Source organism: Oncorhynchus keta, chromosome 14, assembly GCF_023373465.1.
Source record: "Oncorhynchus keta strain PuntledgeMale-10-30-2019 chromosome 14, Oket_V2, whole genome shotgun sequence".
In the NCBI taxonomy this organism is placed as follows: domain Eukaryota; kingdom Metazoa; phylum Chordata; class Actinopteri; order Salmoniformes; family Salmonidae; genus Oncorhynchus; species Oncorhynchus keta.
In genome coordinates, this window is record NC_068434.1 from 35,371,181 (window position 1) to 35,386,212 (window position 15,032).

The 15,032-nt window shown below is 43.2% G+C and overlaps 1 protein-coding gene across 1 annotated transcript; it reads left to right on the plus strand.

Annotated features, from left to right (window-relative positions):
* The first annotated feature begins 3,762 nt into the window (after positions 1–3,762).
* Positions 3,763–10,362, plus strand: cdk7 (cyclin-dependent kinase 7). Its single transcript, XM_035785871.1, has 12 exons — positions 3,763–3,884; positions 4,298–4,357; positions 5,577–5,610; positions 5,861–5,928; positions 6,216–6,284; positions 7,062–7,172; positions 7,868–7,986; positions 8,099–8,198; positions 8,547–8,633; positions 8,790–8,939; positions 9,194–9,338; positions 9,949–10,362. The coding sequence occupies exons 1-12, from the start codon at positions 3,819–3,821 to the stop codon at positions 9,975–9,977; spliced, it is 1,038 nt and encodes a 345-aa protein (XP_035641764.1). The 5' UTR covers positions 3,763–3,818; the 3' UTR covers positions 9,978–10,362.
* The last annotated feature ends 4,670 nt before the right edge of the window (positions 10,363–15,032 follow it).

A 15,032-nucleotide genomic window follows, 5' to 3' on the forward strand; every position in this document is an offset into this window, starting at 1 on the left:
ATTTGACAAATGGAGGGCGAGGGAGAGCTTTGTATGCGTCTCTGTGTGTGGAGTAAAGGTGATCTAGAGTTTTTCCCCCTCTGGTTGTACATTCAACATGCTGCATTAAAGTCCCAGGCCACTAGGAGCGTATTTCTAAATGTGCAAATATTTCTAAAATCCTATTTTCGCTTCGTCATTATGGGGTATTGTGTGTAGATCGATATTTAATCAATTTTAGATAAAGGCTGTAACGCAACAAAATGTGTAATAAGTCAAGGGGTCTGAATACTTTCCCAATGCACTGTATTAATGTGAAACACAGATCTGGGGATGTTCTGGCATGTCTACACACATCTCCAATTAGACTGTTCTCTTCTTACTACTGTCCCACTCTCCCTCTCTACAGCCTCCATTTATCACTTTCTCTCTCCTCTCTCTCCTTCTCTCCTCCCATTCTATCTCGGCTGCAAGTGAACACACTCCCTTCTACCTCCCTTTCTTCCACCCTGTCCCAGCTGCACGAGCATATACGCTCCTGTTATTCACGTCTGTCAAGTGGCTTTAACATGAGGCCACTGTACGCATACATAAGGACCATAGAGTCTATGTGAATTTGAGTGTGTTTGTAAGAGAGTAAGGGTGGAGAGAGAAAGTGAGAGACAGAGGGGGGAAAGAGAGAGAGAGATAGCAAGACAGAGAGAGAGAGATGAGCTGTCAGAATGTGTGTATGCATGCATGTAAGGGGGAGCTAGAGGCCTGATCCTTCACACAGCTTTTGTCAAGCTCTACATAAAAAATGAAGGGTGTGTGTGTGTGTGTGTGTGTGTGTGTGTGTGTGTGTGTGTGTGTGTGTGTGTGTGTGTGTGTGTGTGTGTGTGTGTGTGTGTGTGTGTGTGTGTGTGTGTGTGTGTGTGTGTGTGTGTGTGTGTGTGTGCGTGTGTGCGTGTTTGTATGTGTGTCAATCTATCTGTGAGAGGGGCGGAGGGGCAGCCCCATGTCTAATCCTCTGGGATGGGAGGGTTTATGTCGGAGAGGGAAGTTTGAGACTGGAGATGTGTTCACTGATGCATATACATCACTAAGCTGAAAGAAGCCATGGAGCTCTGTGTGTGTGTGTGTGTGTGTGTGTGTGTGTGTGTGTGTGTGTGTGTGTGTGTGTGTGTGTGTGTGTGTGTGTGTGTGTGTGTGTGTGTGTGTGTGTGTGTGTGTGTGTGTGTGTGTGTGTGTGTGTGTGTTCACTGGTGCATATATCACGCAGGCTTCCATACTGAAGGAGACAGGTCTTGGGGGATCCCTGTCAAAGATTTTGAAAGAAAAGAAACTGTCCGGGTCAGATACTGTCTTTTTTTAAAAAAAGTAATAAAGCCTTGGTTGATAACGGTGACTGGCACCAACTGTTTTAAGTCATGTACGAAATAAATAGATGAAGAAATGATCATCATAATTTGTAGTCTTCAACATAGTCATTTTGTCATAAAGCAGTATTTAGAAAAGATTAATAAAACAAGGCAACTGTAAACATCTTGTCCCCCACAAATGATGCAGCAACGCCCTTGGGCCGATTAGTGACAACAATTCAAGCTCAAATGGGACAGCAGATACAGGGCCTTCAGAAAGTATTCATACAGCCTGAAAAATGTATTCAATTCATTTATTTTCTCACCCATCTACACACAATACCCCATAATGACAAAGTGAAAACATGTTTTTTGGAATAAATGGAAATACAGAAATATCTCATTTACATACACTACTGTTCAAAAGTTTGGAGTCACTTGGAAATGTTTTTGAAAGAAAATCACATTTTTTTGTCCATTAAAATAACATCAAGTTGATCAGAAATATAGTGTAGACATTGTTAATGTTGTAAATGACCATTGTAGCTGGAAACACAGAGGCCACACAGAGGCCACACATATCCACAGAGGCCCATTATCAGCAACCATCACTCCTGTGTTCCAATAGCATGTTGTGTTAGCTAATCCAAGTTTATAATTTTAAATGGCTAATTGATCATTGAACAGGCAAATACTGAATCGAAACGTGAATCGATTCTCAATTGCGGTATGGTTCTGGAAACATAAATCCCTTTACTTTCATATCACATAAAAAATATTTCCACAACAGCAAAATACACCGGTTTTAAAACAGCAGACCACTATAGTTCCCGTGCCCAGGTAACCTGCCTGAATGACTACCGAACCATAGCACTCACATCTTTTAGCCATGAAATGCTTTGAAAGGCTGGTCATGGCTCACATCAACACCATTATCCCAGAAACCCTAGACCCAATCCAATTTGCATACCGCCCTAACAGATCCACAGATGATGGAATCTCTATTGCACTCCACACTGCCCTTTCACACCTGGACAAAAGTAACACCTATGTGAGAATGCTGTTCATTAACTACAGCTCAGCGTTCAACACTATAGTGTCCACATCACCAACAAACTAATATGATCCAAGCACACCAAGACAATCGTGAAGAGGGCACGACAAAACCTATTCCGCCTCAGGAGACTGAAAAGACTTGGCATGGGTCCTCAGATCCTCAAAAGGTTCTACAGCTGCACCATCGAGAGCATCCTGGCGGGTTGCATCACTACCTGTTATGGCAACTGCTCGGCCTCAGACCGCAAGACACTACAGAGGGTAGTGCATATGGCCCAGTACATCACCAGGGGGCCAAGTTTCCTGCCATCCAGGACCTCTATACCAGGCGGTGTCAGATGAAGGCCCTAAAAATTGTCAGACTCCAGCCACCCTAGTCATAGACTGTACTCTCTGCTACCGCACGGCAAGTGTACCGGAGCGACAAGTCTAGGTCCAAGAGACTTCTAAACAGCGTCTACCCCCAAGCCATAAGACTACTGAACAGCCAATAAAATGGCTACCCAGACTATTTGCATTTCACTGTAAGGTCTACCTACACCTGTTGTATTTGGCGCATGTGACCAATAACATTTGATTTTAATTTAATTTTTCATTGACAACTAGCTTGTGGTGTCGGTCTTCCATTTACACACAGATGTTCTGAGATGCAGATAGGTAATTACCACAGGTAGTCCACTCTGTCTTCCATCGGTTTTCTGTAAACAAGCGCAGTAATATGTAAATATGGCCTTGTAGGAACCTTAAATACATGTTAAAAAATATATATGTATCCTGATCTTTCTTATATGTCTCAGATATAGGACAGACACCTCAGAACAAACTTTATTTAAAAACATTTGGGGCGACTATTTGTTGTTCCATGTAGTGAAACTATTACTTAATGTGTTTGTGTGGGCTAATAGCAGTAAGGCCAAATACAATGTTTAATCAAATATTTTTTTGTATAGATTTTTGGGATACTTTAAGGGGTCTTAAAATTCAAAATCAAATAGCAAAATTATCCTTGGTGTGCCCTTAAACCAATTATATATAGCTTAGTAGAAACCCCTCCCCCGGCTTAGACAGGGTTTAGAACATTTAAGGTTCTTGGACTAAGTAGTGACGTTAGGCTTTATTAGTCCAATATTGGGCTAGGACAGATCCAGATCCACAGACCCCTCCCTGATTTAATCGTGGGTGACAATAATTTGCCATATTACAAGTGCGTTTCTCTTTTTGATAAAAGGAGATAGAATATCTATCTACACACCTATCGTTACTATTTGTTTTGTGGGTTAGATCATATAATCACGTCGATATCAGTCTTCAGGTTAATAGTAACCAACAGATGACGCTGTTGGTCAAAAATTAACACTCAAAACGATGTTCGTTTCACCCGGAAATACTTATGGACCTTTAACAAAGCCGGAAGTTGGAGAATTGCAGTTTGAAATTGTGATCATGGCGCTTGATGTAAAGTCCCGAGCAAAAAGATATGAAAAACTAGATTTTCTGGGAGAGGGTCAGGTAATGAGAAACAGTATTCTCTTGCCAAAGTAGTGTTTTGCTTATGAGCCGCTTTGTTTAGATTAACGTTAGTGCTTTTTAGGTTCAGAGAAAACTAAAGCTCGATTGCTAGCTGCTACCTTATACTATCCTAGCTAGCAAGCAGCACAATGAGCTAGCCATGGCATGAGTTGTGATACGTTGCCGATTTCTGCAAAGGCAACAGCTTCAAAATGACAGCAATTCAAAAACCGTCTGATGATAACCTGAATTAACTAGCTAGCAGTAATTCATTACCCGACTACACTAACGTCAGCTGTGTTTGTTGAGTAGCTAGCTACATTTATCTGCTTGTCACTTTTGAAGTTGATGGTAACGTTAGTTTCACTCTGTTTTACTTATCAACGAATGTTGTTATTCCTGCCTTCCCACAGTTTGCCACTGTTTACAAAGCCAGGGACAAGACCAACGACACCATAGTTGCCATCAAGAAGGTAAAGTCCCTAAGATCTGGGATGAATGGTTCAGGATCAACAAAATGCATCACTAAAGAATGGAAAATGAGATCTAATTTGGTTTTGTTTAACAGGATGGTCTCAATGGTGTATCTGTAACATTTCGTGAGAGTCTTAGGGGCCTAGCCAACTTACTTTATCCTCCTAAGGTTGAAGAGGCGTCTTCACCACACTGTCTGTGAAAGGACCATTTCATGTCGTCAGTGATGTGCATGCCGAGGAATTTTAAGCTTTTCACCCTCTCCACTATGGCCCTGTGGATGGGGGCGTACTCTCTCTGCTGTCTCCTGTAGTCCACGCTCTGCTTCTTAGTTTTGTTGAGGGAGAGGTTATTTTCCTGGCATTTCTCCGCCATGGCTCTCACCACCTCCCTGTAGGCTGTCTCGTTGTTGTTGGTACTCAGGCCTACCACTGTTGTCATCAGCAAACTTGATGATTGAGTTGGAGATGTGCGTTGCCATGCAACCATGGGTGAACAGGGAGTACAGGAGGGGACTGAGCATGTAGCCCTGTGGGATCCGCATGTTGCGGATCAGCGTGGCAGAGGTGTTGTGCCTATCTTCACCACCTGGGGGCGGCCTGTCAGGAAGTCCAGGACCTAGTTGCACAGGGCGGGGTTCAGATCCAGGGCACCATACGGTAATCGCCCTCTCTGCCACCATAATCATAACATTTTTCAACTGGTTGTTCAGTACCGTTTCCGTTTAAATTCAACGTTGCACACCGTTCTGTCGTACTGAACACACCCCTGATTCAAAGGGGGTGTGACATTTCGAAACACTTCCCCGATAGGATACACTTGTTCTTCCTCGGCAGGAGGAGATGGTCGAGGAGAGGAGGACACTTCTCTGTTAGCTTATCAACAAATTGACACTCCTACATATGGCTTCCATTTTCCCGGTCGTGGAGGAGGAGAGGACTGACTTTTGCCCGGTTGAGAATCTTCCAATGTACATTGCCAGCAGCAGCAATTTTTTCTGCGTAACGTTTTTGTGTAGGCCTTGTAGGGTGTAATCTGGGGGCCGGGGAGAACAGGATGCTAAGGACAGACAATATGCAAATTAGCTATGACCAGGATTACACCAAGCCATTCAATTCATCATGAAACTGTTGATTTCATATCCACACTTTAACGCTATGGTGGTTTGATTTGATTATAATGTACACTATTAATAGTGTGTGCTGTTTCTCCTGACAGATCAAAGTTGGACACAGAACAGAGGCTAAAGATGGTGAGTGTGTGTCCACGCACCCCAGTACAGGAGCTTCAGAGTGGTTTAGATTCAAACTTATGTATGGGGTGGTTTCCTTGATACATATTAATTTACTCCTGGACTAAAAAGCAAACTCAGTGGAGAATCTCCATTAAAATGTTGTTGTTTTTTAAAGTCAAGGATTAGGCTTAATCTTTGTCTGGGAAGCCACCCCATGAAGTATGATTCAGAATATTTGTCTCATGTTTGTTGATCATGTATCTCTCAGGCATCAACAGGACAGCCCTACGAGAGATTAAACTACTGCAGGAGTTAAGTCACCCAAACATTATTGGGGTAAGAATCAAACTAAACCACTGTTGTATTGGAAACTGTCAGTAGTAATATTAATGCTTTCCTGGTAGAGCCCTGAATCAGTTTCCTCATCAGTTGCATTTATGATCATTTAGAGCTCATTTGGATATTAATCCATAACCAAAGCATCCTTTCTAAGCTATCTTAATTATCTTGCTCACCATCACCTTTACTGTGAAATTGTGTAATGTTCTCAAAGTAAGCACAATATCATGTATTAGTATATCCCTACATTTACATCACCGTTTGTCCATATCTCTGTTTCTCAGCTGCTTGATGCATTCGGGCACAAATCTAACATCAGCTTGGTGTTTGACTACATGGAGACAGATCTGGAGGTAAGACTGAGCTTTATGTTTTGTTCATATTGGGACGGTATTCTAGAAGCTTTGGACACTAGAGGCAACTACAGGGATACTCCATTTCTTTCCAGAGAGAGAAGGTACTACTTGGGACTCATGGGTTAATACTCAGTCTGAAGATTCTTTTGGATATGCGAGAGGCTCCCTTTACAGACTAGTACTCTGTTCATTCTGAGAGCTCTCTGGTATGTCCTCCCTGAGGCACTGATGGGTTCAGTCAAACTGAACATCAAAGACTGCCCAGAGAGAGAGCAGCCTGAGCGCTATGGTATTAGTTGGTTTCTATCTCTCTCTGAGGAGCTCTGTAGGGCCAGTTCTGGCCCTGGGGAACACATTTCTCTCTCTCAGCCCATCCCCATTTCTCTCGCCATCTCTCTTATTTACTCTGTATTTATGGGAGTCTGTGGCTGCCCGATGGCTTCAGATGAATCTCCAGTTTCACCGCCAGTAAAACTCAGGTAGAGAGCAGGAAAACAGACCCCCTAAGAGCCGCCATACCCCGCTCCCCTCAGCTCTCAAGATGATCTAATGACCATTATCAGATCATTGACAGAGAAAGTGCACAGAGGTCTGACATATGAGGATTTGATAGCCTTTCTATGTATAGAGATGTTGAGCTGAAAATCTGTCAGATCAGCTTGTGCTTTCCTGAGAGGTGTTTTGTTGTCTGTGAACCTGAACCTGTAGAGTTAAAGGGGGTTGTAGACTATTGAGACTGACATCCCTGGTCTAACTCCCTTTCCTGTGTTCTAGGTGATCATCAAAGATACCAGTCTGGTTTTGACTCCAGCCAACATCAAAGCATTCATAGTGATGACTCTACAGGGCCTGGAGTACATGCACCACCACTGGGTTCTGCACAGGGTAGGTTAACACACACCTTCTCAAAGCATGCTCATACAATACACACCTTCTCAAAGCATGCTCATACAATACACACCTTCTCAAAGCATGCTCATACAATACACACCTTCTCAAAGCATGCTCATACAATACACACCTTCTCAAAGCATGCTCATACAATACACACCTTCTCAAAGCATGCTCATACAATACACACCTTCTCAAAGCATGCTCATACAATACACACCTTCTCATAGGTGCCTGTGTGAGGTAATGTTAGGGGCAGTAGACTGATCTTCAGAATCTGTTTGTAACTGTAAAACTCCAAAATATATACATATACTGAACAGAAATATGGGGTGGTGTGGTTACACATGGGTTGCGGTTGTGAGGTCGGTTGGACGTACTGATAAATTCTCTGAAATGACGTTGGAGTGAACTTGTGGTAGAGAAATTAACATGAAATTCTCTGGCAACAGCTCTGGTGGGCATTCCTGCAGTCAGCTTGCCAATCGCACGCTCCCTCAAAACTAGAGACATCAGTGGCATTGTGTTGTGTGACAAAACTGCACATTTTAGTGGCCTTTTATTGCCCCCAGCACAAGGTGCACCTGTGTAATGTTCATGTTGCTTAATCAGCTTCTTGATATGCCACACCTGTCAGGTGGATTATCTTGGCAAAGGAGAAATTAGTCAAATACTGTGTCTGTGTGTAGGATCTGAAGCCCAATAACCTGCTGCTGGATGAGAATGGTGTGTTGAAGCTGGCTGATTTTGGTTTAGCTAAAGCCTTCGGCAGCCCTAACAGAGTCTACACTCACCAGGTAGTCACCAGGTAGGTGTCACTCTCAAACTCCTTTTCAAAGCCTTTGTCCATTTAGTTAAAAAAAAAATGCATTTAATTTATGTTTCACTGGGTTTGTGATGCAATCTTTGCGCTCTCTCAGGTGGTATCGTTCTCCAGAGTTGTTGTTCGGTGCCAGGATGTATGGGGTGGGCGTCGACATGTGGGCTGTGGGCTGCATCCTTGCAGAGCTCCTCTTAAGGGTATACACACCACATAAGCTCAGTCCAATTTAAGCATTGAGACAAGACAAAACGACTCAATTTGTCTGTATAATGGTACAAAAATGCTGTGAAACGCGCTCAGATTAATCAAAATTCCAAAATTGTCTTGTCTCGTGGTGACTTTCTGATCTAGACTGGGCATTAAGGTTCCAGAACTGTATTGTCAGACACACATCTTTCTGTACACACTAAGGCTGTGTCACAAATGGAACCCTATTCCCTATATAGTGCACTACTTTTGTCCAGGGCCCGTAGGAATATGTTGCCATTTGGGACTGAGCCCATGCTCAATGCATGTTTGTGGTGTAACACCCTCTCTCTCTCTAGTTACCCTTCCTAGCTGGAGACTCAGATCTTGACCAGCTGAGTAAGATCTTTGAAGCTCTGGGGACTCCGACAGATGACACCTGGCCTGTGAGTACTCGTCTGTGTTTTCTGCGTCTGCATGTGTGGTTATTTTAAGACGAAGCATCTGCTTTAAAATACCTGGTTCCTTAATACTAAATTGTGGATTTAAATCATGCCTTCATGTTTCCGTCTCTCTTTATCTCTCTCTCTCTCCATCTCTAGGGGATGAGTAGTCTACCTGACTATGTGTCGTTTAAGTTGTTTCCTGGTACTCCTCTGGAACACATCTTCAGTGCTGCAGGAGACGACCTCTTAGAACTACTACAGGGTCTATTCACCTTCAACCCTTCCACACGCCTTACAGCTACACAGGTATGTTGGTGTGCTGTGGCACTGCGTATCATTCACAAGTTACTTCATTTTTTACATGGTTGTATTACCCTGCGGATTATATGCACCTCCTAATGGCATCCTGTTCCCTATATAGTGCACTACTTTTGTTTTTGACCAGAGCCCTATGGGGAATAGGGTGCCACTTGTGATGCAGCCTTAGTTCAGCTTCTCTCTGTGTATATTCATTGCTGTTTCTCCTAGCTCTAAAGCCCCCCTCCACCCCCTGTCACAAGGCTCTAAAGATGATGTACTTCAGTAACAGACCAGCTCCGACCCCCGGGCACCAGCTGCCCCGGCCCAACTCATCAGCAGAGGCTCTCAAAGAGAAGGAGAACCTCACCATCGGAATCAAGAGGAAACGAGACGGACTGGAGACGAGTAAATAACACCACACACACCCTCACCATTGGAGACAATAGCACAGGCATCATTATTCCATCATACATGGTTGTGTTTGACCATGGTATTAATGATATTGGGATATATTATTCTGCTTGCTTATTTAAACTGATAGTTTGGCTTGTACAACTGAGTCGAGGACTGGTTTCCAGATTTGGTGGGGCCAGAAAGCGGCCATTCCAAGAATGCATACATATTTTTGTACTGTGACCAATTAAATTAAAAACACGTAATCTCACAGTCCGAGCAACGTGTTGTTACTTGCATAGAGCTGGAATCCCATTTAGATTCCAAGCCCAGTTATTAAAAGGGTGTCAGTGGTAAAAATGACTGCTAGAGCAACCCAGGACTAGAACACACACAGTTGAAAGGGTAGTGGCAGTACATTTTTACTGCAACAGAAACCGTGTTACTGGGAGGTTCCAAGCAGTGGTTTGGGAACCATTATGGTCGACTGGGCTGTATATTATAATACCCTGAGCTGAGCTTTATTTTTAAAAGAGGCCCTGGGTGCCGAAATCTGAATTGAGTTGTTAGCAGATGGTGAGTCTATATGTTCATTAAATCAATGGTTGTTTTTCCTTTTCAGGCACCATAAAGAAGAAACTGATACTGTGAGGGGGGATTTGATTCAGTGGAGCAACATGACCACTCCTGCTGTTGAACTTAGTGTGGTTCATTGGACTCTATAGAAGTTGCCCCTAACCAGTGGTCCAGGGTCATTTTTCTTTCTACATTTGGTGTTAACCACTGATCTAGGATCAGATTATTTAAGGGGCAAGTACTTCTACCTCCGGTGTGGTCTAGAACAGTGGTTCTGGATATTCTTCATTGCAACAATGATTTTTGAGCTCTGTAAGAGCCTGCTAGAGTAGAACTATTTATGTGGTCGAGGAAAAAAACAGCAAGACGTGCTTTTCGTTATAATTCATTTCATAGATTTAGTTTTATTTGTTTGTTTTTGTTGTGTAAGTGATGTAGGATAATAAATGATTCTGTCTGAGTTGATGCTCTTGTTCATTTGGTTGACACCTCTGAAATAACGTGACACCTCAACTCTTAGCCAACTCGCGTCACAATGAAGTATCACATTTGATACCGTTTTTTTTCATGAATTTTATGAAAATTGTTAGTGGGACATTTTTTGTGGAATATAAAATATGGAACTTGTGTTTGGGAATCCTCATGTCACCTTTCCCACTCTCTGATTTGTGTTGGCATTCACCCCACATGGAGGGCAGTGCCCTTCCTGCTCTGAATGATTGCACTACTTAAACAGTGACTCTGAAACCTGATAAATGTATAAAGAATAAACCTTCTCTTGCTGTGTGAGAGGTGAGGAAAGCAAAGAAACACTAAAGCATATAACACTATGTATGTGGACAGCCCTCCAAATTAGTGGATTTGGATATTTCAGCCAAACTTGTGACAGGTGTATAAAATTGAGCACACAGACAAACATTGGCAGTAGAATGGCCTTACTGAAGAGCTCAGGAACTTTCAACTTGGCAACGTCATAGGATGCCACCTTTCTAACAAGTTCGTCACATTTCTGCCCTGATCAACTGTACGTGCTGTTATTGTGAAGTGGAAACGCCTAGAAGCAACAACAGCTCAGCTGTGAAGTGGTAGGCTACACAAGCTGGCCTACCAAGTGCGTACAAATCGTCTGTCCTCGATTGTAACACTCACTACTGAGTTTCAAATTGCCTCTGGAAGCAATGTCAGCACAAGAGCTCATCGTCAGGAGCTTCATGAAATAGGTTTCCATGGCCAGGCAGCCGCACACAAGCCTATGATCACCAAGCGCAATGCCAAGCGTCAGCTGAAATGGTGTAAAGTCGTGCTTCATTGGACTCTGGAGCAGTGGAAACGGGTTCTCTGGAGTGGTGAGTCATGCTTCACTGTCTGCCAGACTAATCTGGGTTTTGTGGATGCCAGGAGAATGCTACAATAGTGCCAACTGTAAAGTTTGGTGGAAAAGGAAAAATGGTCTGGGGCTGTTTTTCATGGTTTGGGATCCTTAGTTCCAAGGAAGGGAAATCTTAACACTACAGCCTACAATGACATTATAGACAGTTCTGTGCTTCTAACTTTGTGGCAACAGTTTGGGGAAGGCCCTTTCCAGTCTCAGCATGACAATGCCCCTGTGCACAAAGCAAGGTATATACAGAAGTGGTTTGTTGGGATCGATGTGGAAGAATTTGATTGGGTTGAGGTCAGGGCTCTGTGCAGGCCAATCTAACACCTTTGGGATTATTTGGAATGCCGACTGCGAGCCAGGCCTAAACACCCAACATCAGTGCCCGACCTCACTAATGCTCTTGTGGCTGAATGGAAGCAAGTCCCTGCAGCAATGTTCCAACATCTAGTGAAAAGCCTTCCAGAACAGTGGAGGCTGTTATAGCAGCAAAGAGGGGACCAACTCCATATTAATGCACATGATTTTGGAATGAGATGTTTGATGAGCAGGTCATGTAGTGTGTGCGTATATAATAGAAAACTAACTAAAAATACACATAGTTTAGTCTGCAATGAAAACCCAAAAAGGAGAATCTCGCAAAATAATGTGTGTGGACAGAAATATGGATACCGGCGACAGGGTTTGATTAGATTTTGACAGTGTGCAAGTTCATTTTGCATGGTCCGGTTCCCGGGTTGGCAGAGATTTCACTTCAGGACCAATAGAATGGCATGAAATGAGCAGGCCCTGCCCACCCTGGGGCACCGAGCCATGCAAAATAAACTTGCCCATTGTGTTTGTGGGAGGGAGGGAGAATGTGTGTGACAAGGAGACATAATGCCTCCAGGGCAGACGGTGGCACAGTTCAGCTCCAATATGACACCAGTGTGCCACCAGCAGTGCTGTATGTCAACAGTCTAAAGTGACCTCCTGTCCCCTAGGGCTGGGAAATTCCACGGACTTCACAATACGATATTACGACAATACTTACAGTACCAGTCAAAAGTTTGGACACACTTATTAATTCAAGGGTTTTTCTTTATTTGTACTATTTTCTACATTGTAGAATAGTAGTGAACACGTCAACACTGAAATAACAAATATGGAATCATGTAGTAACCTAAAAAGTATTAAACAAATCTAAATACATTTTATATTCTTCAAAGTAGCCATCCTTTGCCTTGATGACTGCTTTGCACACGCTTGGCATTCTCTCAACCAGTTTCACCTGGAATGCTTTTCCAACAGTCTTGCAGGACTTCCCACATATACTGAGCACTTGTTGTCTCCTTCTCCTTAACTCTGTGGTCCAACTCATCCCAAACCATCTCAATTAGGTTAAGATCGGGTTATTGTGGAGGCCAAGTAATCTGGTGCTGCACTCCACCACTCTCCTTGGTCAAATAGCCCTTACACAGCCTGGAGGTGTGTTTTGGGTCATTGTCCAGTTGAAAAACAAATGACAGTCCCACTAAGCACAAACCGGATGGGATGGTGTATCGCTGCAGAATGCTGTGGTAGCCATGACAGTGTCACCAGCAGAGCGGCAGGCAGCCTAGTGGTTAGAGCGTTACTGGATCGAATCCCCAAGCTGTCAAGGTATGAATCTGTCATTCTGCCCCTGAACAAGGCAGTTAACCCACTGTTCCCCGGTAGGCCATAATTGTAAATAAGAATTTGTTCTTAACTGACTTGCCTAGTTAAATAAAGGTTAAATGTAAAAAAATATATACAAAAAAACCCCAGAAAAACACCCCCCACACCATCTCCTCCATGCTTCACGGTGGGAACCACACATGCGGAGATCATCCATTCACCTACTCTGTGTCTCACAAAGACACAGTGGTTGGAACCAAAAATCGCAAATTTGGACTCATCAGACCAAAGGACAGATTTCCACTGGTCTAATGTCCATTGCTTATGTTTCTTGGTCCAAGTAAGTCTCCTCTTATTATTGGTGTTCTTTAGTAGTGGTTTCTTCGAAGAAATTCGACCATGAAGGCCTGATTCACGCAGTCATCTCTTTGTCATTCCTATGGTATACGGTCTGATATACCACGGCTGTCAGCCAATCAGCATTCAGGGCTCGAACCACCCAGTTTATAATCAAAAATAATATTGTGTTACTCTACTGTATATACTTTCCCCCAATCACTACTGTCCCCTCTGTCCAGACTGATCTAACACAACCTGTCAAGTGAGAGCAGATCTCATGACAGACTCTCTCGCCAAACTCAGGGCAGTCAGCACTCCATAGAGGTTGAGAGAGGAGACTACCTTTTAGCTGTCCCCTGTCCAGTTGTGTCAGAACAGAGCATGTCAAAAGCTGCCATCCTCGACACCTGTACTGTAGTGAGGCCCTTATTGCCTTTCACCCATCAAATGTTGTTGGATCAGTGATTGTTATCTCAATGAAAAGGAAGGAAGGACATCTTATTGGTATTGGAGCAGGACTCAGTCCAGACAGACCTCTGTCATTTGGATCATGGGGCTCAGGGTTGAGGTGAGGGCAATGATGCCCCACAATACAATACCGCACTGGAACAGCAGAGCAGGGACACAAAAGCCTTGTGTGGCGGCCGAGCCTGGAGAAATGACAGGGTCCAGTGTGTGTGTGAATGGATGGTGTGTGTGTGACTGCGGCGTCAGATGACACACACAGCAGTTGTACACAAGAGGCCAGTTATCAGCTCACACTGTGAGCGCAGAATCACTCCAAGAATAGTTATGAGCGCCATTGTTAAGCCCTACATCGCTCATTCTGTGAGAGAATGCGAGACAGAATGAGAGAATGCACGTTTGACTCAAGATCAAATGCCTGCTCCCTTATCTGACTTTGACTTCAATATCACATGATATTGGTTCTCGGCATCACATGATATGAAAATAAATATTAATATTATGCTAAATTAAATAAATGCCCAGGCTTCCCTGTCCCATATTACTCACAAGGACAGAGTAGGAAAAGGCTGCCTGTGTGAGTGAGCTCAGATATGCCATTCTGTATCCATGTGAAGGTCATTTTAGTCCACACAAACACATAGACAAACACACCCACACTGAGTGAAAAAAACAGCCTCTCTAAACATTACTCCCTGTATCTTGTTTGCGTTTCTCTGTGGAAATGAAAGAGATAAAAGATACAAGTTTGAGAAGATGAGGTCAGTGTCATCACCCAGGTTCCGGCCAATAGACAAGTTGTTGAAGCTGAGACCTGAGATTTCGTTGTCTGTCACTATGGTGACTACAGTGATAGTCTCACTATGGAATATTATGAAAAGCCAACGCCAGAATCAGTAACACTTCTGTAACAAAGACACACAACGTGACAGACACATTAATAACAGACGCGCACGCGCACACACACACGGTTTATTCAAAAGGATTTCACTGTGACTGTAGGACATTTCTAATCCCTAATATAACAGTTTATTGACCAACTGTCATGAACGGAATCTATATGAACCTAGAACAATGTGACTAAAACGGAAGTGAGAAATAAATGAAATGAGAAAAGACAATATTATAAAATAAATGTGTCATTGTCACAGTATCTTCTTTTGTCGTATTCACTGTTTATAACGCTTCATAGTGATTTATTACACAGTACCTCTACATCTTACTTGCTTTGAGTCACGCTCTAGTGACTCAAAGTTTAAATAGTGGCTTTTGTCTGTGCAATGAGTGGTTCAGCAGCTGCCTGTAGCAAG